Source organism: Rhinatrema bivittatum, chromosome 10 (genome assembly GCF_901001135.1).
Source record: "Rhinatrema bivittatum chromosome 10, aRhiBiv1.1, whole genome shotgun sequence".
Lineage (NCBI taxonomy): Eukaryota > Metazoa > Chordata > Amphibia > Gymnophiona > Rhinatrematidae > Rhinatrema > Rhinatrema bivittatum.
In genome coordinates, this window is record NC_042624.1 from 54,851,904 (window position 1) to 54,873,262 (window position 21,359).

The 21,359-nt window shown below is 43.8% G+C and overlaps 1 protein-coding gene across 7 annotated transcripts in view; it reads right to left on the minus strand.

Annotated features, from left to right (window-relative positions):
* CAMSAP2 (calmodulin regulated spectrin associated protein family member 2) overlaps window positions 1-21,359 on the minus strand; it is a 217,347-nt gene that overhangs the window by 155,261 nt on the left and 40,727 nt on the right. For all 7 annotated transcript variants that reach the window (XM_029617695.1, XM_029617699.1, XM_029617701.1 and 4 more), the window contains one exon: window positions 19,497-19,756. In XM_029617695.1, coding sequence (XP_029473555.1) covers window positions 19,497-19,756 — 260 coding nt within the window. The remainder of the gene's footprint in view (window positions 1-19,496; window positions 19,757-21,359) is intronic.

The window sequence follows — 21,359 nt, forward strand, 5'->3', positions numbered from 1 at the left end:
AAGCTTCTCTCCATGAATTGGCACAAAGACCAGCATTTACCTTCGTCAGTTGGATAAAGCAGGATTGCAATCCAGCAGCTGTAACTGCTGATAAGTAGCCCTCTTCAAGATACAGTATACTCACTGCACATGGAGACAGGACCAGATGATGCCTTAAAAGGTCTTACATCACCTTTTCCCAACTAAATAACTAGGTCCAGTGGGACTGTGATCAAAAACAAGAAACTCACACAGTCATTTTGGGACTTGGATCATCAGGACTCTTATGGACAATGTTAATAGTGAATGTCCAGACCACTACACCAGAATCATGTCCTGAGAAATTAGGTGTTGAAAACCGATATTACTGTCCTGAGTGAGACCCAACAAGTGGGAGAAAGATAGCTCAAGAGACAAAAACGCATTTGTGCCTTATTCTAGAAGAGTAAACAGAAAAGGGAAGCCAATGTCACAGAGTTAGTTTTGCCATCAAGAAGTGGTTAGAGCAGTGGGCCGAGAATTTGGGAAGCCACAGTTCAAATCCTGTTTCTCCCACTGATGCTCAATGTGACCCTGGGCAAGTCTGTTCACTGGAGAATAGGAAATGCCTACTGTACCTGAAATGTAACTCATCTTGAGCTCAGATTTGGAAAGGCAAATAATTAAATCTAAAAAATCCAAACCCCAAACAGTGCTTCATGACACTCCCTCAGACTACGAGGAGTCAATATGCTACTATGCTCCATGCATACAACCCAACTTTTGATAATGACGTCAAAATCAAATAGAAATTCTATACCAGTCTTAACTAAGACCTTTCTGCCATATCATAGGGAGACCGACATTCTTCTTGGTGTCTTCAACCAGAGTCAAAAGGGACTCATGCCTTTAGCATGGAACCCACTGCAAGGAAGGAATGGGACAGATCAATCCTAATGACAACCTCTTCTTGATCACAAGGGCAGATCATCAACACATCCCCACCATCAGATTCTGTTAGAAAAACAAGCACACATTCGGCAACAACTGCAATATCAGTGGCTATTCAGCAACTAAGTCACTGTTTGTATGTGGGATAGTAAAGATGTCCATATCACCCAACTTATACCAACAACTAACAACTGCTGGACTAATCACATATGCATCCACTCAAGACATGCTCCTTAAAATGGCTCCCAAACAATGGCTGCAGCAAATCACAGACTAAAGATCAATGAATCAACATTCAAGGAATCAATGAAGCAAGACCTCTTCTGCCAATGCCACAATGAAAAACTGGTGAAAACAAACCAAGAGTGGAAGAATGTTAGTAGCACCTATAGTGCTCTCAAGGCCACTATCATCAGCACCTATGAAGAGAGACAAATTCTTTTGTCAGTTTGGGACTGGGGAAGAGGCTTTTTAAGTTCCCCAGTTAAACACCATGCTCTACACAATAATCATGTATGGTCTTCAGGAAAAAAGAACATTTAGGTGATGCAACAAATAAAATATCAAAAGCTAGTCAAAGCAGCTGAGAGAACTCCCTAACCAACCAGGTCAGGAGTGCAAACAGGTCTAGTCTTCAGAGAAAACAAGCTCTGCAATTAATGTTTCTTAATCCGCATGCAGGCAAATGTATCTCAGGTATTTGTTGTGATAATCCAGAAATCCAGATATGTTTGCAGTGCTAGAGGGCTACAATTATGTACCTGTAAACTAGATTAACTCTGTCTCCAAAGTCAGATGCACTCCACAGAGAAGCAATAAAACACCAACAAAATAGCAGATCTGTGCACATACACTCCTGCTTTCCCATCTTTCAATTTGTATCTTTATCTGTATTAACACCGAGCAACTTTCAATTTACATGAATGTATAGTCTCCACTTTAAAACAAAAAAGTGGCGGCTGTAGATGGATTAAGTCCCATCATAATCTCCATTCAAGCACCTGTCTGATTCCAAGTTACATTTTTTTTTTTAAACGAACATAATCAGGTCCATGTTCAGTAATGCACCTAACCACAAAGGAACGCATGCACAAAAGCCTGAAAATTGGGTGCTTTGATGTGGCTAAATATAAATCCGTAACTTTATCCCTTTCAAGATGAGGATATACGTTAGCAGCACACCAGCTCTGTACGCACTTTTGCCCATTTTCGTTATGCTGATAAGATTCATAACTCGACCCTGAAACCCCCAACCCCCCCAGAGCGCCTCTTTTCTATGTGGTCCAATTTACAAGCACAGAGGGCAATTTTCAAATGTTTGCAGGTAGTGGCAAAAGTTCACAGCTACTTTTACCCTATGGACATTGCACCAGTTCTCACACAGAAAGCACTGCCTAGGGAAACAGTACCCACAGAGGTTCACGCCTGCTTTGCTTCTGCGAGTACTTTTCCCCAGCAGAACTATGCACATGGTTTTGAAATGCAAACCTACAAGCACTGTTACATTCCCTGCCCTTGGGAACGCCTCTAACCTTGCAGGAAAACATACACGTGGTGTTCCACAGGGCACATGCTTTCACCTGCAGGGAGAGCAGGCAGACAACCTTCAAAAAGCCTTTGACCTTCATTAAGGGTGTTTCGATCCCTGCCCGCAGAGCTACTCTCCGCGAGCAGGCTCTCACCTTCTGACCGCTGCGCTGCTTTCTGCAGCAAGGACCCTCTGTGACTGCCGCTCCTCCACAGCCCGAATCGCCGCGCTGACTCCATCTATGCGGTCGGGTGACCGCCGAGCTTCTGCTGCCCTTCTGTGACCGGGAGGACGCCGCTGTCGCCCTTCCTACGTGGCAGGGAGCCGCGACGCCATTGCTGGGGTACTCGGACGGCAGGAGGCCGTCCTGAAGCCTGTCTGCTTCTCCCTGCTCTGTTTCTCCTTCGTGCGGCTGGGCACCGCTGTCCAAGGTGCTTCATCTTCCTGCTCAAGGCGCCGGCGTGTGCCTCTTCACTACATTTAAAGGGCCTGCGGCCGGATATGCCCCGGGCTCCACCTGATGACAACTTCCTGCTTTAGCCTTATAAAAGGGGTTCCTCTTCAGTCACTCCTCGCCTTCGGATTGGGTTCCACAGTCGTCTGTGTCTTCTCTCCAGTCCAGGTTCTCTGTGGTCTTCTCCTGCTTTGACAGCTTCATCTTCATGTTCTTGATGTCCTTGTTCGTGTCTCCAGTTGTCTTCAGGTTCCTGATGTTCTTTGTTCGTGCCTCCAGTTGTCTTCATGCTCCTGATGTCCTTCGTCCGTGTCTTCAGATGTCTTCATGTTCCTAATGTTCTTCGTTCGTCCCTCCTGATGTCCGATGTCCTTTCCGATGCCTTTGCCTTCGTCTCTGCCTCCATGTCTTGGTCCCTTGATGTCCACTCCTGGCATGCCATTGTCGTGGTCCGTGACCAGCCCACGTGCGGGCTGTGTAGGGTGCCTCACAGGACAAAGGCCATCTTCATCTCTGCATTGCTAGCCTCCGGAAGACTTCTGTTTCAGTCCTAAGTCTTGAATACTGAGTTGTCTTTGAATCCTTGAGAATCTTGAATCCTGTGCTTGAAACTTGTCCCAGTCTTCGGAGCGCCTTGCATTTGCATCTGTCCATGTCAAGACTCTGTTCGAACCTGCTCCGCACCAGCGTGGTCCGCGACCAGTTCTGCGGGTGGACTGTGTAGGGCGCGCTGCGTCGCAGTCTCGACCCAGCGCTTTGATCCTTGATCCTATGTCTGCAGTGCCTTGATCCTCTGGCTACATCTACAGTGTCCTCGCCTGAGTCTTCGCCTACAGTGTCCTCACCTGAGTCTTCGTCCAAATTCTTCTGTGTTTTAAGGACTTCATCTGCCCTCATCCTCTGTCTGGCCTGCTGCCTTTTGCCGTAAACAGCAGTAGGTCCGAAAGGGCTTGGAACGGTTGGAGGACTGTTACATAAGAACATGCCATATTGGGTCAGACCAAGGGTCCATCAAGTCCAGCATCCTGTTTCCAACAGTGGCCAATCCAGGCCATAAGAACCTGGCAAGTACCCAAAAACTAAGTCTATTCCATGTTACCGTTGCTAGTAATAGCAGTGGCTAATTTCTAAGTCAACTTAATTAATAGCAGGTAATGGACTTCTCCTCCAAGAACTTATCCAATCCTTTTTTAAACACAGCTATACTAACTGCACTAACCACATCCTCTGGCAACAAATTCCAGAGTTTAATTGTGCGTTGAGTGAAAAAGAACTTTCTCAGATTAGTTTTAAATGTGCCACATGCTAACTTCATGGAGTGCACCCTAGTCTTTCTATTATCCGAAAGCGTAAATAACCGATTCACATCTTCCCGTTCTAGACCTCTCATGATTTTAAACACCTCTATCATATCCCCTCTCAGCCATCTCTTCTCCAAGCTGAAAAGTCCTAACCTCTTTAGTCTTTCCTCATAGGGGAGCTGTTCCATTCCCCTTATCATTTTGGTAGCCCTTCTCTGTACCCATCGATCAACATTGCGTTGTTGGTCATCCTGGGTGTGCAGGTCCAGTAGAGGGGTCAGACCTTGTATCCTTGTCTTCTCTTCAACCTTGTCCTGCTCCTCGTTACCCGTGTTCACACCAGCTCACCTCCCGTGGTGTGTCTTGGGCTCCTCCCTGAGTCATGCCGTGGCTCAAGGGCTCACAACACCCGTTTCAGAATCGACCGCACCTCAGCGCTCGTAACAGTAGCTGAAGGCCTCCAAACCCTCGGTTCTTAACAGGCTCTGGAAGGCCGCGCTCGTAACAAAGGGAGCAAAGTTTTAACGTTGAGCCTAACTGAGCTGGTAAATAAGCACATAAATTACACCAATTTTCTAAGCAGATTTATGCACATAAATCCACTGGGGTCCTACTCTAGATCTCTCTCCTGTGCTGATAAATGTGGGGCCAGACTCTGTGCTGCCGGCGACTTATGTGAAGACCTGGGAGTCATTTCTGAGTCTGACTCAAGTAACTCGGACACTTAAGCTGGACACAGACCGGTTAAGAAAGTTCGTCCTCTTTTTTTTTTTATTATTTTAGGTGCCTTTAAATCTGTGATCATGCCATGGGTATGTCTTACCTAGACTACTATAATGGCCTATGTATGGGTCTCCCTGAGCTGCTCACAGAGAGGCTGCAAGCTGTCCAGAATGCAGCAACCAGGGTGGGCTCTAGCTGTGCATACAGAACTTCCATGACACCTATTTTATGTTCTTTGCACTGGTTGCCAATTAGGGCACGGTTATAGTTTAAGATTCTGGTCCTGATGTTGCAGATCTTATGGGGTCAGGGTCTTGAATATTTAAGAACCAAATTAGTTCTTTATATTATGCCAGGTGAGATCAAATCAGAGGGCATTGTTGGTTATACTTTCTTTTAGGGAAATGGGGTGAATCCGGTTACGAGCTAGGGCATTTTCAGACTGTCATCCATCCCACTTTGGTGAATTTGTTACCCACAGATATTAGGTTGGAAAGAAACTATTGTTCGTCCTGACAAAACAGTTAAGGCCTGGTTGTTTCTCTAAGGATAGTTGCTGGTGTGGGGGCATTTAAGGTCATTGTAAGGGAACACTAAGATGCTGGTAGAGCTTCAAAGATGATTTTATTAGGGTTGCTTCCTTAAGCACAACAACAAATGGGGTTTCTTTTACGATGTCATTCTAAGAGAATATGAATATGTTGGTGGGGCTTTGAAGATGGCTTTAGCAAGGCGATTTCTGTAAGCGATGGTCTATGGCAAAAATCAGGACTACCAGGGTGCTTTTTTTTTTTTGTTTTAAAGAGTGTTGCAACTAATCTGCTCTGGATTTAACTTAACTTGATTGTTTTATGTGAACATTGTGCATGTTTCTGCACACTACCTGGGTCAAAGAAGCAACTTAATAAAAATTTTAAATAAACAAACATTATCCCTGCAATAACTACACACACACACACTTAACACCTATTTGATGTACACAGTTTTGTTGAGAGAATTTATGCGCATTCTTTTTAAAATCAGTCTGCATATTAAGTCCAACTTCGCTCAGATTCCACTCCCGGAACGCCTCTTCCCTGTGCACAGAGAAGGCCGTGTATACACCGTGTACGTGCAGCATTTTATGTGCACACCGGTCACACAATTTTCTAAAGGGCCATTTTGTGTACTACTTTACCCTTTTGACAATTTCCTTCTACGACTTAAGCATCTGAAAACCTAGCAAAGTGTTAAGACTGCTCTCAAACTAGTGAGCTTGTGAGTTTGTCATCTTGCTGTACCCCTTTGCCACAAAAATCAAAGCGGTTTACAGGGTGGGTTCTTGAGGGGTGCCTCCAACAAGGCAGGCCCTCAGTGTCCCTCACTGGCCAGCAGGGGCCGCCATAGCAGCAGGTGACCATCCTCTCTCGTCAGGTCCAAGGACGCAGACGGACAAGGGATCCACACCCTGATCCAGCACCTCACAGCTCGCAGTGCTAAGGGCTCAGCCACAGAACTGGCCCCACCATTAGTTTATTTTTGGAAATCTTTCAATGACTCGTCCGCAATTCCTCTGAAACAGGAGCGTCACAAGGCACCTCACAGTCCCTGTTCTAACTGATCCTCGATTATGGCACCAATCACGAGCCAACCAGATTCCATTTTGTCAAAGGCAATGCAGGATACTGGTCAAGGGAAGGGAAGGCAAGACAGTAACTTAATTTTAAAAACAGCCAGGGGAGGAAAAATGTTTAGAAAATTTAGGGTAACGAGAGTTTCCCCTCCCCCTCATTACCATGGTAGGGAACAGTATAGAAAAAGTGGTAGCAAATGGTAAATGCCAAATACCGAAGTAACAAAGATGAAAACCTAAAAAACAGAAAATCATAAAATTAAAATCAATATACGTAAATGCCATTGAGCAAAGGTTTTATAACCATAAAACATCTAAAGGTTCCTTGTTTAATATTTAGAATTTTGGTCAGGAAAAATAGTGTATATTGGTTTTAGTTTTTGGATTTTGTTATTTTAGAATTATTTTCATCAATGCTGTCACTAGTCCTTAGCATTAATCATTTGCCACTGCTTTCTGTACTAGAAAACATAAACCAGTCAAAATATTTAAGAACCAAGGGAAAAATGTTTGTTTTACCCTTATAATTTACCCTTTGTTAATTTTGCTTTTTTCTTTTTTTTTTTTTAAGTGGTTTTATTCCTTTTTTGTTTATTTTTTGGTGATTTTTAGCTCACTTTATTTTTACTTGGTCTTTGCTTCCCTTCCATCTTCCTTCCTCACTTTTCCCTCCAGTTTCTTCCGTGCACCCTGCCGCCAAGCCTCAGGTCCTTCCCACCAAAGCCAGCTCCTCCTTCCGCTGCAGAGCGCAGCTCCTCTTCTCCCTCTTCACAGCCCAGTGGCTTGAGCTGTGCCGATGGGTGCCAAGTATGAACTTTTTGTCGTGTTTTTTTCCGCCCCTGATAATGACAACAATGACCTTTAAGTGATATAGGCTATTGCTACCTGTCATGTATAGTTTTGAAACCCTGCATAGTCCACATACATTACAACCTTCTTTCCAAATACTTTGACACACACACACACACCCTGGGAGTGTTCTTGAACTTGTGCCTGCAACGCCTAGGAACTGCATTCAAATCCAAACACTAAACCCTAGCATATATACCATTGTACCTATAAAATGTTCTGGATCCAAAAGCACAGGCCATTTTGCTTTTAAATCCTTGCTCACTGCTGGAGTATCTCAGTGAGGGCAGAGCACACCGTGAGCCATCAAGCAATGTCACAGCTGCCTTTCCCCAAGTTGGTACCCAATGCCGTGAAGGTTTCGTCAGACAATGCTCAATTCTTCTCAGTTATTTTTTTGTTATCAATAACCCTTCAACCAAGCTCTCTGTAAGGGGTCCTGGGATAGGGGGGCATTATATGTTGGCTAAGTAGTATCAGAGAACTAGAAGGCAATGAAATGAAACAAGACTTGCAGGCCCTACTGGCCTGGAGGATTCCTGTTCAGTCAGGGTTTTCTGTCAGTAACTCTTTAGATATTGTTTATTAAATGTATTTTATTTATTTATTTAGATTTACCGTATTTTTTGCTCCATAAAATGCACCTGACCATGAGACGCACTTAAGATTCAGAGTGGGAAAATTAAAAAAAAAAAAAAAATGATGGTGTGCTAAACCGGCTCTGTTCCCGGGCGTCTGTACGTCTTATGGAGCAAACTAGAGGGCGGCATAAAATGTTTTTTTTTTGTCACCATTTTGTTTTTGGGTCTGGGGAGGGCCATTTCTGCCCACTCCCCAGATCAGAAAACTTTTATCATGCTCTTTGTTGGAAAAACAAAACAAAAAAAAACAAACCCATCCCTACCCTTTAAATTTAATTAACTACAAAACCCCCACCCTCCTGCCCCCCCCCCCCCCAAGACTTGCCAAAAGGCCCTGGTGGTCCAGCGGGGGTCCGGGAGCGATCTCCTGCACTTGGGCCGTCGGCTGCCAGTATTCAAAATGGCGCCGATAGCCTTTGCCCTTACTATATCACAGGGGCTACCAGTGCCATTGGTCGGCCCCTGTCACATGGTAGGAGCACAAGATGAGTTTGACAGCCGACGCTCCTGTCCAAAAAGAGGCACTAGGGATGTGCTAGTGTCCCTAGCGCCTCTTTTTACCGCGGGCCCTAATTTGAATATTTATTTTTTTTCTGAATCGCGCACACAGGAGATTTTTACTGTATCGGCTTGTAAGTTTGTACCTGAGGCAATGGAAGGTAAAGTGACTTGCCCAAGGCCACAAGGAGTGACAGCAGGACTTGAACCCTGGTCTCCTGGTTAGTAGCCCACTGCTCTAACCACTAGGCTATTCCTCCACTAGGCTACTCCTCCACTCCTGCCTCCATGACAGAAGACAGGAACCCAGCATCTGCCATGTTAGTAACTGCCTCATACTGTCCCACATCCAAACCTACCGATATCAAAGCTTTTTTGAGAACCATCGAAAACTGATATTTTGAAAAGAGGCATCCATCATCATACATTAGGAACTGAACTCCCCCCAGTCGGGTGAGACGCCAAATACTGATGAATGTTTTTAACCAAGCAAGTCACCAAGTCTCCCACTGCACTAAGAATCAACCAGGCCCCTTCCCCCCTCAACGCTGCTGATTGATCTTAGAAAGCTCGTATCACATTAGCATTACTTAAAACCATGGAGGGTTTCTTTTTCCTCCAGTGCTGATTTTTCTTGAACAATTAGACTGCGCTAGTTCAAAAAGATAGTGAAATATTGCTGAGCCCTAATTTGTTTTAGTAAGTGTATTATTCAACTAAAAATTAACTTACTTTTTTTTTTTTTGCAAAAAAACAAAAAAGCTTCTTCAGAGCAACTTTTTTTTTTTGACGACAGACTACTTAATCTAAATTGAGCTACGCCCAATTTACTCATTATTTCAGAAGGTTAACTGGAGTTTCTGGGGCTTTGATCGGTGTAGCTTAAAGAGTATTGAAAATTACCTTCAGCATCATCCAATTTAGTTTGCTCATTTCACATCCAGGCACAATACCACGAACAAAGAGGTCCTACTGCGTCTCCAATTTCTTGTTTTAAAGACTACCAGCACTGGTACCCCCAAGCTGAAAGTAAAGAACTGTAACTTTTTTCCCTCTTGCAGACCATTTTTTAAAAATAAAACTGGTGGTATATATTTGTCAGTACCAGTGGGAGCCCCATGAAGTGTAAAGTGCAGAATTTACAAGAGACAGACATGGTTTCCTTACCACATCCACAGGTAAGCGTAATCATTTCTTATTTTAACTACAACTGCCAGTGATATTTCCATGGCCCTACAGATCACCCTTCCAAAAATGCCATTCCAAGCTCTCTCTTCATGCTGGCGGACTTGTGGCACTGCAGGAATAAAAACATATTACAGGAGCAGGAATCCATTTTCCATTTCATGTCCAGTTCAATTTCAAAGAAAAGGTTTTCAAGTTCTATCCTACAGTCTTGCTAACCTGTCAAGTCGGTATGACTTAACAATCCCACTCCCCAGCCTCTCCTTGGTCTGAGTCACCTTGTTTTGCTTCTCAATTTAATATTAGAATTCTGAGCTAATCTGGGACCTCACTTTACTTTGCCATTTCTTCATTCCAGCGTTGCTAGTTTCTCTTTTCCAACCATTAAAGCACACTTCTGAGATCAAAGTGATTAGACTTAAAAATGAGATTTTCATGTTATCATGTTAACAGGGAGGAGGAATAGCCTAGGAATCATTAGTTAAAAATGAAGGTCTATGGCAGTGGTTCTCAACCTTTCTAATGCCGTGACCCCGCAATACAGTTCCTCATGTTGCGGTGACCCCTCGCCCCGCCCTCGCCCCGTGAGGGTGGGGTGAGGGCGGGGCTTTGGTCATATGGGGGCGGGGGTTATGGATGGGGTTGGATTTTAGTGCACACTTATCATTTAATTATGACATTTATAATGTGAATGTAACTCAACTCACCATAGGTTCTCACATGCATGGCACACTGACCCATGATCGTCATGGGGCTAGATGTAAAAGTACAGTTTGTATCCACAGGAACCCCCCTGACCCACAATAATGGATGTAAAGCAGAATTATGACATTCCCCATACAACTCACCCTACAAAAAAGATATTCTGGTTCTAGTGACATCTCAGTAACAGCAACTCAAACTCCTTCTATTTCCAGGCTCAATAGCCCTACGTATGAAAAGACAGCAGTTTACCACCAATGCATGTCCTCTGAGAAAACATGATTTGACCGATACAAACGCTTACATGCTAGCAAAATATCTCATCTCGGTAACAGACACAGAACCGACCTAACATACTCCCAGGATCTGTAGTAATGCACATAAACTAATCCGCACACAGTTACACCTGTATTATGGAATACACTCAAACAGGAGCAACCCTATCTATGAAAAGGCAACACTACAAATATTAAATCAGGTCCTAAAAACCAATACACCTCTTATTAGGAAAACAGAACTAGCAAGCAGCTATAGATCCCCACACAGAAATAATTGTAAAACTATACTAATAAGCAGAATAAATGTTTCAAAACAGCTATGAACATCCAACAATTAAAAACTCATAAAAACTATTAAACATTCTCCAAACACCAATAAAATATTTCAAAAAAGCAGACATCACACAATTAAAATGGCAGTCAAGAAAAATAAACTTAAAAAGCCACCTTTACTTACCCCTCCAGCAGCTCTCCTACTCCCCTTCCCTGCAGGCCGTGGCACTCACCAGAAGCAGCAGTAGAAGCTAAGCTCTATACTTATGGTCCTCTTCCTTAGTGCCCATGTCTCTCACACACACACACCATACCAGTCATGCCCCCATGACCAGTTTCTGTCTCTCACACACCAATCATCTCCCAAACAGTCTTTGGCACACACACACCAGTCACCTTCCTGAACAGTTTCTCTCATGCCATACACACACACACACACACACACACACACAGGCTTCCCACTCCCGTGTTCTACTTACATATACGGGCTTCTCACTCTCATAATCACTTTCTCACACACACACACACACACCAGTCACCTTCCTGAACAGTTTCTCTCATGCCATACACACACACAGGCTTCCCACTCCCGTGTTCTACTTACATATATGGGCTTCTCACTCTCATAATCACTTTCTCTGTCTCTCTCTCTCTCTCACACACACACACACACACACACACTCACCAGTCTCTCACTCCCATGCTTGTTCTCTCCACATGCACAGGCTTCTCATTCCCATAATCACTTTCTCTCTGTTACACACACACCAGTCTCTCTCATTTCCATGCTCACTCTCCACGTGCACAGGCTTCTCATTCCCTGAATCACATTCTCTCATATTCACACACACACACCAGTCTTTTTCTCTCACACGCACCATCACCTTACCAAGCAGTCTCTCTCTCTCATGCATGCACACTCACCCAGGTTTCTCACTCCCATGCTTTCTTTCACCCCCACAACACCAGGCTTCTTACGCCCATGCTTTCTCACATACCCAGACTTCTCACTTCCATGCTTTTTCTCTCTCTCACACACACACATCAGTCACCTCCCTGACTGTCTCACACTCTCACACACACATCAGTCACCTCCCTGACTAATGTCTCACACTCTCACATACACATCAGTCATCTCCCTGAGCAATCACTTTCATTGTCTCTCACATACACACACACATCAGCTCTCTGACCAGTCAATCACACACAGGCTGGCTGGCTGCTTCTCTCTCTTTCTCTCACTCACTTCCTCTTCTCCCCCGAGCACAAATGGGAGCTGCAGCAGCCTCCGCTGGCCAAGAAAGAAGAATCCCATCGGCCGCGGGAGGCTCATGCTGCTGTCTCCTTTCTCCATTACCGGCTACTTCTATTGCTTGAGGACCGATGCTGCAGCCGCTGCTGCTACTTTTTCGCGCGGCTCTCTCTCCTTCCCGCGCACCGCGATTCACTTCCTGTTCCGGGTCACGGGGGGGAACAGGCGCAGGAAGAAGAAAAGGCCCAGCCACGGGTGCACAGCTTCTTCTAGCGCCGCTGCCGCTCCCGCTGGGCTTGAACTTGCTGACAGCCCGGCGGCAACGGCAGCGGGAGAGACCGGGAGCGCGCGACACACCTGCCGGTGCTTGGCGGCGCCGCGGACTGGCAAAAAACTCCCACGGCCCGGCCCCGGTCCGCGGACCGGTGGTTGGGGACCCCTGCTTTAGGCGACCCCTGTGTTTTGGGCGTTCGACCCCCGCCGGGGTCGCGACCCATAGGTTGAGAACCGCTGGTCTATGGCAACATAGTCCCAGAAGAAGTCCGTTCCTGTTCAGCTGGAAGCCCAAAGAAGCAGGAGGAAATTACTGCATCAAAAAAAAAAAAAAAAGTGATTTTAGCATGAAAAAAAGTTTAGGAAGTCTTTAGAAACAGACAATGTCATCCAGCCAACCTAGAGGATATGTCTTGAGGGTTGAGAACCAACCTAGGAACACAACAGCGTTGATCCAACCCATAGATCAAGGAACAGCAGCCACATTCATGGCTTATTATCTGAGGTGAACCTTACAGCAACTCATAAAAGGAACTGATGGAAAGGCTAAGCCAACAAATTAGAGAGTTCTGGTGCAACTGCAACATCAGGAATGCCACCAACACCACCACCGAGTCCTGGGAGGAACTCTAAGCATCAAATTTAAATCAAGTGTATATATGATGTCCAGGGTCCATCAAAAATGGAAACGATTCCACAAATGCAGCAGAACACAATGACCCTCAGAAATGACATCAGATCTAATCTGTAGAATCAGATGTAGTTGCACTGATATAGTAGCATGAAGATACATAATATACATTGATACTTTTACTTCAGAAGACTGTACTTTGAATGTCCTTTTTCATGAAAAATCTGTTATAAATGCATAATTTTTAATTGTATGTGTGTGTGTGTGCGTGGGGGGGGGGGGGGGTGTAAAGTTTTAAGGTTCATCTAGCTTGCTTAATATCCTTGCAACGGCCCGGATTGTGCTCAACTGCTGTAAGGCGACAGGAGTTTCTGCTTTCTCCTCCTCTTCTCATCTGCAGCTAACTCTTGTTCTAGCTGCATCATGTCCTCATTAGTTATATGCACTGCTGTGGTGCCAACCATAAAGCCATGCAAAAGAGAAAAAAAAAACACACTTGGAACCCATATGGTGCTAGGCCTATAGTAATGTATGTTAGATATGGGCTTGGCCTTCAGAAAACCATGAGTACACAGAATTACAATTACAATATAGTAAACTTCCCATAACAAAGCAGCACTAAACGCCAGTACTCAAACAGCAACAACCCTATCTATGAAAAGGCAACATTAAATATTACACTAAGCTTTAAAACACCAATATACCTCCAATTAAGAGAAGAGAACAAGCCAAGCTGCTACACATCTCTACACAAACTCCACGTTAACACTTTGGTCACTCTAGAAGAAAACAGACGGATCCGCTCCAAATACAGAATAGAGAGACCATAAAAAATAAACAGAAATGTGCAGACAAAAACTGAACTGGAAACATAAAGAAGCCAGACTCTGTATACAGTGCAACAATAGAAAAACAAAAATTTTACCATTCCTCATAAAACACCAGATGACAAAATTAAGAAATATAAATATTATAACCATACTAAAAAAAAAAGAATAAATATTTCAAAACAACTGATGACTAGATCATCCAATAATTAAAAATTCATTAACATTTTTTAAATTTTCCAAATGCCAATAAAATATTTCAAAACAGCAGGTACAAACATCTCTCAATAATTACAATTAATAAGGATTTTTTTTTAAACCCACTCTCCATACATGGAAACATTTGATTTTCAGATGCCCTGAGATTGTCATGGCTTAGTAGAGAAAGTTGGGGGCGGAGTGGGGAGAGATTGTTGCATTCAAACCTTCTCCTCTCTCTCTTTCACACTCCCCTTTCTCTCTCTGGAAGCACAAAGAGCGGCAGCAGCAGCAGCCTCTTTCAGCTCCCATGGCTGTTGGGAGGACTCCACTTTTTTCAGGCCACGTTGACTGATGATGTTCATTCTCGATGTTACTCTTCCTCCTTCGGCCACACAGGGCCGCACTGCTCTGCCTCCTCCTGCTGCTTCCAGCCAAGCAGGCTCACAGCATTTCATTCTTCCTGCCCACGTGGAAGTAGGTGCCGTCACTCTGTTGCCCCAACATTGTGGCACTTTAGAAGGCTGTCTAGTTCATCTAAGTGCTTCCATCGGCCATAATCACAAAGCAAATGTCTCACTGTTCTTAAGAAAATAACTGAATGTATGTGTAATTAGCTATTTTTTAATTGTAAACCACTTTCATTTCATGTTGAGGAAGGCAATATACGAAGAAAACTAAACTACCCTGTCATCAGCTACAACTAAAGCCTTTACACACTTTGAGGCTAGCTTGCAAATCCTTATAGATAATAATCCCAATCATCATGAATACAGTTTTAAAGTTTTCAGAACAGTTAATATTCTCAACAGACAGAGAGAGAGAGAGCTGTACAGGGATAAGAAGAAACATTCAAAGGTGTCCAGATGTAAATTTTGCAAAAAAAAAGCTCCAGTATAAGAACAAGGAAAAGAAGCAGAGGATGAGGCAGATAGGTGAACCTCAGAAAGAGGCAGATCAAGAGGATTAGAGAGAAAAAGGAAGATGATCACAGAGTAGAAGTCGATTCATTTCTAAAAGAAAAACAATAATTTTGGTTTCAATAACATTTGCTGTTTTTTGTTCTTTTATGTAAATAGGAACACACCTCAAAGTTAAATAATGGAGTCGATTGGAAACTGAGTTTCTATATAGGAAATTTCGATATACAGAGCTAATTGCAGAAACTTCTCTTTTCACTCAATGTACAATTAAGCTGTCCTACTTGTTGCTGGAGGATGTAGCCAAGGCGTCTAGCATAAGTTTGGACAAGTACCGGAAGAAAAGTCCATAAACAATTATTTGCCAGGTGGATGTGGGGAAAGCCACTGCTTATCCTTGGGTATGAGCAATAAGGAACTGAACCGACTCTTTGGGATATGTCAGAGTCAGGATGCTGGGCTCAATGGACCTTTAGTCTGACCCAGCATGGCACCTCTTATGTTCTTATGATTATCGATGATTGCTGTAGTTTGAACTGAAAGTGGAAGCAGATAGGGAGCCAATCCAGAACTCCAGAAGAGGGGGTACCATAAGCATAACACTGGAAGAAGAAAGGTCATTCAGCTGAACTGTGAACGGGCTGCAGCAAAGAAAGACAGTTCAGCTTGAGACTTGAGAGGAAATTTGGAGTAATCCAAGCAGGAAATAGGAAAAGAATGGACCCGGGGTTTGAAAGTGTGCTCAAAAAGGAAAAGGCAAAATGTTAGTGATATTAGAGAGAAAAATGATGCATTTAGCAATGTTTTGGATGTGTGCAGAGGAGGAGAGAAATGAGTCAAAGATGATTCCAAGCTGAGGGCACCAGAGAGGATGACTGTTATCCAACAAGGCAGAACATGTTGGAGGAGGTAGAGGAAGGAAAGCATGTTTAGGAGGAAATAAAATGTTCAGTCTTTCCATAATAAGTTTAACGTAGCGGTGGGCCATCCAGGCAACTATGTCAGATAAACAAGCTGAGATCCGAGACTGGACTCTGGTGAAAGTTCTGGTGCAGAGAGAGACCTGGGAGTCATCAGCATTAAGATGATATTGAAAGCTATGGGAGGAGATCATGGGAACAAACGTAAAGAGAAAAGAGGCACTTGGAGCATGCCGGCTGATAAAGAGATAGTGGTGAAGGATACAGCAACAGATGCACTTAAAGGAGCATGGGAGAGGTAAGAGAACCAAGGAATAGCAGAGTCCAGGAATCCAAGTGTCAAGAAGTAGATGGCGATTGCAGCTGTTGAAACGGTTAGAGGAAGATGATGACAAAGAAATCACTAGAAACTTTGGCAAGGGCCATCTCGGTGGAATGGAGAGGATGGAAGAAAATTTGAAGCAGATTGAGAATGGATCAGGATTCAAGAAAATCAAGGCAATGGAGACAGACCGCATGTTTAAGTAGCTGATATGCAACCAGTAAGAGAGAAATAGGACGACAGCAGAGTAAGTAGGGTCCAGTGAAAGCTTTCTGAGGAGAGATGTGACAGATGGAAGGGGTGACTGAAGAGGAGTCAGAACTCAGGAACTGGGTGGGCATGGGGTCAGAGAAAGAAGTATGGGAGTGAGTTATTTCTTTGGAAGACCACAGTTATATGCTCCATCCCATAGCCTTGCGGTCTCAGAGCGATTTTCGCTTGCCTCTATCCTCTCCCAGGGATTACAAACAGGTACAGACGACTTCTTCCAACTGAACTTCATTTAGAGAAAAATTGTTTCAAAGCTCTGCTAAGTTCTGAAGGCTCATCCTTTCACCCAGGCTTGCAACGCTGCAATTTGAGTCCATTGCTTCATATTTTAAGCTCAGTTTTATTTATCATTTTAGTTAATTTGTTTATTATGCTTCAGGTTGTGTAGTTTATATTATTAACATGCTGTATACGTTAATATTTTGTATTTATTTTACTTTTAGGATGTGAATTTGTTCATTTTGTACATAACCTTGAGCTTTTGTTAGGCGATTAAGTTCGAATGAATGAATAAATAAATGAGTTTGGAAGCAGGAGAAAAGCTGAGCAGTTTCCCTCCCTGCGACTTGAGCAAAGGAAGAAAGTCTGTAGAGGTTAAAGGGCAGGAAAAGGAGCAAAGTGGAGGAGGTTTAATGGAGAATTCAAAATATAATTTGTGATGGGACACAAGTGTGTGCCTGAGGCCACCTGCTGCCACTCTGAAAATGGAGCCGGTGGACCCAGAATATTAGAAGGCACCGCTGGAGCACCAAGGATTTCAAGTGTTGGGGAGGGAGGGGATCGGGGGAAGTCACTGTTTGGTCACAAAGCAGGCAGAGTTTGGCTCTGGGGGCAGGGCCAGCACCAGGACACAATTTATTTTTTAGATTTTTACACTTTTGCCGCTTTAGGATATGGGATGGGTAAGGGGGATCTCATTAGATCTCTAGGGATTTGAGGGCACGGAGGGGGTCTGAAGGCTGTAAAGCCGCTTTAAAAATGGCAGCCCTGGGAAATGGGGGCCACCTTCGCACGTTGCATGGTATTTTACCGCAGGATTCACTAACTTGTGGGACCAAGCACCACAGGTTAGTGAATCCCACATATTAAAGCTCAGGTACAGGAAGCGCACAATGTAGACTCTACGGGTCAGATTTACGGAGAGGGCAAAAAAAGTGCAAAAGGTCTGTGTGTTTGCTTGCTTTGCATAATTGTGAAATCAAGCATATTTAATTTCCTATAATCCCTGGAGAGAAACAATGCCACAGGAAATGTTATGCAAGTGCATCTTTTTCCCCTCATTATTAAATGTATTATTTATTATTTGATTTACCTCCATTCCATCTGCAGCGGTTAACAAAAAGCAGGCAACCAAAATTTACGGAAAGCAACACATATATAACAAAGAGTTTAAAAAACGTTTAACCAATCCATTGAGCATGTAACAAGATTGCTCTGACAACCGTGCTCATGAACTTTTATAAATCACAAAGAAAAAACGGCCCAAAAGGTCTAAATCTCTTCAAGAATTCTAATGGCACCCAAAGTAAATGATTCAAAAGACAACAAGAGAATGCGACACCATAGGAACAAAGAGAGGTCCACATCTGAGCAGCCCGGAGATTCACGGGAGAAAAGCCTGGAAGTCAGTAACCAAGACATATCCAGGACCCCTTGAACTTCAGGACTCAGGAATACCCAACTTGGTTAGCTGCATGGGGCTAAAAGCAGACGCTAAGGTTGTGAAGCAGCACAACAGCAGAATGGGGTAAAATGACTCGCAGCTGAGGTGCACTGAGGAGCTGGACATCCCTTACGGATACTGAAGTTGGATTTTGTATAAAAGCATGTGCAGAATACCAGCACATGAGGCAGGCTCCTGGCATCACACACACACCATGAAGAACAGCCTCCAAATACGTACGTCCAGACAGCTCACCACAGTCAAAGCTCACTTATGCGACCCACCTAGCAAAGCCAAAGAAGACAGGCTCCCACTTTAAAAAGTCTACATCTTATTTTCAGAAACCTGGGCTAAAGTTCCCTTTCACAATCACGAAGCACGACGCAAACCTTCCAGTGCTGTATTGAAGAACTTGCTCGTTCTCCAAAGGTTACCCGAAATGCTAGCAACAAACCTTTCCATCAAAGAATCTTACAAATAAAGGAAAAGGATACATCTACAAAGCCTAAACCTGGAGACGTCTGTTAGTGTCTGATGGAGGGGAGGATTCGGAAACACTAGGACTTAAGGGGAGCAGGTGGAGAGAGAGAGCCAACATTTTGAAAGAACTATAATCTCAGCTAGTAAACTGGTAAAAATATCTAACCAGGACATGCCTTTTGTCTTCATTGTTCTGATGCCTTTAAAAAATAATCAGTCGCAATTTTTAAAAATTGCGACACATTCCACATATTTTTTTTAGGACTGACTATTACAGTAACATGGATTTGGGTAACTAGCAAGTTATATAATAGCACCAGACCTCACTTCCTCGTTATTCAGTCTAAGCTTACAGCTTTTTACACAGAGATGTTTTACGTAATTCAAGAGGTGGAAACCATAGCAGCAACGTATCCGCAATACTTTTTTTGTGTGTTGTGTATCAATTAAAACGACAGGGCAGAATTGGGGCCCAGGGTGAACTTGTTCCTGGTATGCGGGGCTGAACCTGCATCTTGTGTGATGCAACCTGGCCAACGCACGCATCACGCAAAAGGAAAGTCAGCGGGTCAGCCCAATTCTGCTCCTAAGGCAGGAACAAGCAAGGGCATGCAGAGGCCCTGAAGGCACCTGCGAATCTCTTTGCATGCCCAAGAAGTCATCAAGGAAAAAAAAAAAGAGTCCCCAGCTGCTGCTGGGCTGGTACAGAGAAACCACCTCTTCCTCTTCCCAATCCACAGAGGCCTATTGCTAGGAACCGGACATTTGCATCATGGGAAATACTTACCATCTGGATGGGTTTCTTACGTAGGTCTCTCTCGGTCACCAGCTTCTCCTGGTCCGTGACATACAGCCCCTTCTGTGCCAGGGCCTGGATCACAGCGTCATGGCCCAGCAGCGGCTTGGCAGCATCGCTCTTGAGAATTAAGCTCCCAGCACGGCAGTACAATTCGGCAGACAGCAGCAAGTTCACGACAGGGGGTTTAATGTGCTCCTGGTCATACTGGTCCGTGTAAAAAGGATCACGCAGGTCCTCTGGAACGTTTTCTGTAGGGAAACAAAGGCAAAACACAACTGTGGTGAAGCATGCTAGATACGGGGCTCTCTCTTCCTGTTTGGGAGAGTTATTAACAGTGGGGGCGGCAAGGAAAGGCTGGTGTTTTCTTAGGGGACAGTTGGGACTAATTTGGCAGAGATCTTATTGTCTTCCTTTGATTGGGAATCTTCTATTCCCCCCCCCCCCCCAAAGACTATCACAGAGACATTTCCACAAGCTACACTCACAAGGGTTCAGGAACTTACAGCCATTCAATTGGGTGAAATGCATTCATCTGATTATTGCTGCCAACATTTAGCATTCAAGGCAGTAGATATTCTTTCTTCTCTGCAACTGCGTATTTACATAAGGTCAATACTGGGAGCTATCCTAAAGCTCCATAATCATCAGTTGGCAGAGAAAATGTATCAAATGGTCCTGTTCAATGATTACCACACCTAAATTCTAAGAAACTTGTTTCTATTAAGATGTTTTATACATTTTTACTTACACAGTTTATAAAATTTTAGCTGATGTTTAGTCACCAGATTTATCCTGTAGGTTATGATGAGGATTTGTGTGTAGTGACATGTTAATTAGGTAGACAATAAATTGTGTGTCTTTTGGGGAAATGTTTCAAAATAGTGCACAGAACTCTTTTCTGGCCACGTAAAGCTTTTACAGCTAAACTGACCACTTCAGACTCCTGTCTCAAATGTGCTCAGGTGGGAGCTTCCTTGATGCTGTCTTTGGGAATGTGAGGAGGTACAAGGGTTTTGGGGCAAGGTATTACAACATTTCACAGACATAAAAGTTTCTATAGAACCATGGTCAGCCAACTTTTGCGTTTTGGGTCACATAAGTCCAACATTACAGGTGACTGTGCGTGAGAAATGATTACTGGTAAAAGATAGTCTTGTGGCCTTTCGTCTGATACTGGTGGAGTGGCTGGAAAACGCTGGTCCATCACTGGAAACTTGGAAGCTGTTTTACGTTTGATCTACTCTTATTGGAGCAAGAGACAGTGCACGACAGATCAAAAAGTCACCAATGATTGCATCAACAGATATGGATACCTTTGGTGAACCCTCTCTACCTTCTGACTTAAGGAACAAAGTGGTGAATGTGATCCTTTGATATCTCAACTTTAATCTTTCAAACTTGACTGGTTTTTAAACAGAGTGATATAGCGTTCTAAGGGGAGGTAGGGAAGGGAGGAATAATGGGGGATGAGAAGACAGATTGTTGGTTAGGTCTATAGCAGATTTTAGATGTTGATATATATTCTATTGACTTCAAATCTTATGTTTATTATCTCTAATGTTGTTATATTGATCAAAATGTTTAACTGGAAACAATAAACAGATTCTTAAAAAAAAAAAAATTTACCCTCTTAAGGGCTAAAGTTCAAAACCGGGCACAAACCTTTGGGGAAGACCTGCTATTTCCGAACTGGACCAGGAAGGTGTGTGCTGTTAGTCCCTTTTCATATGCAGAAATATAGATCAGCAAACAAATACTTGAACATAAGAAGTGCCATGCTAGGTCAGACCAAGGTCCACCAAGCCCAGCATCCTGCGTCTGACAGTGGCCAGTCTAGGACGCAAGTACCTG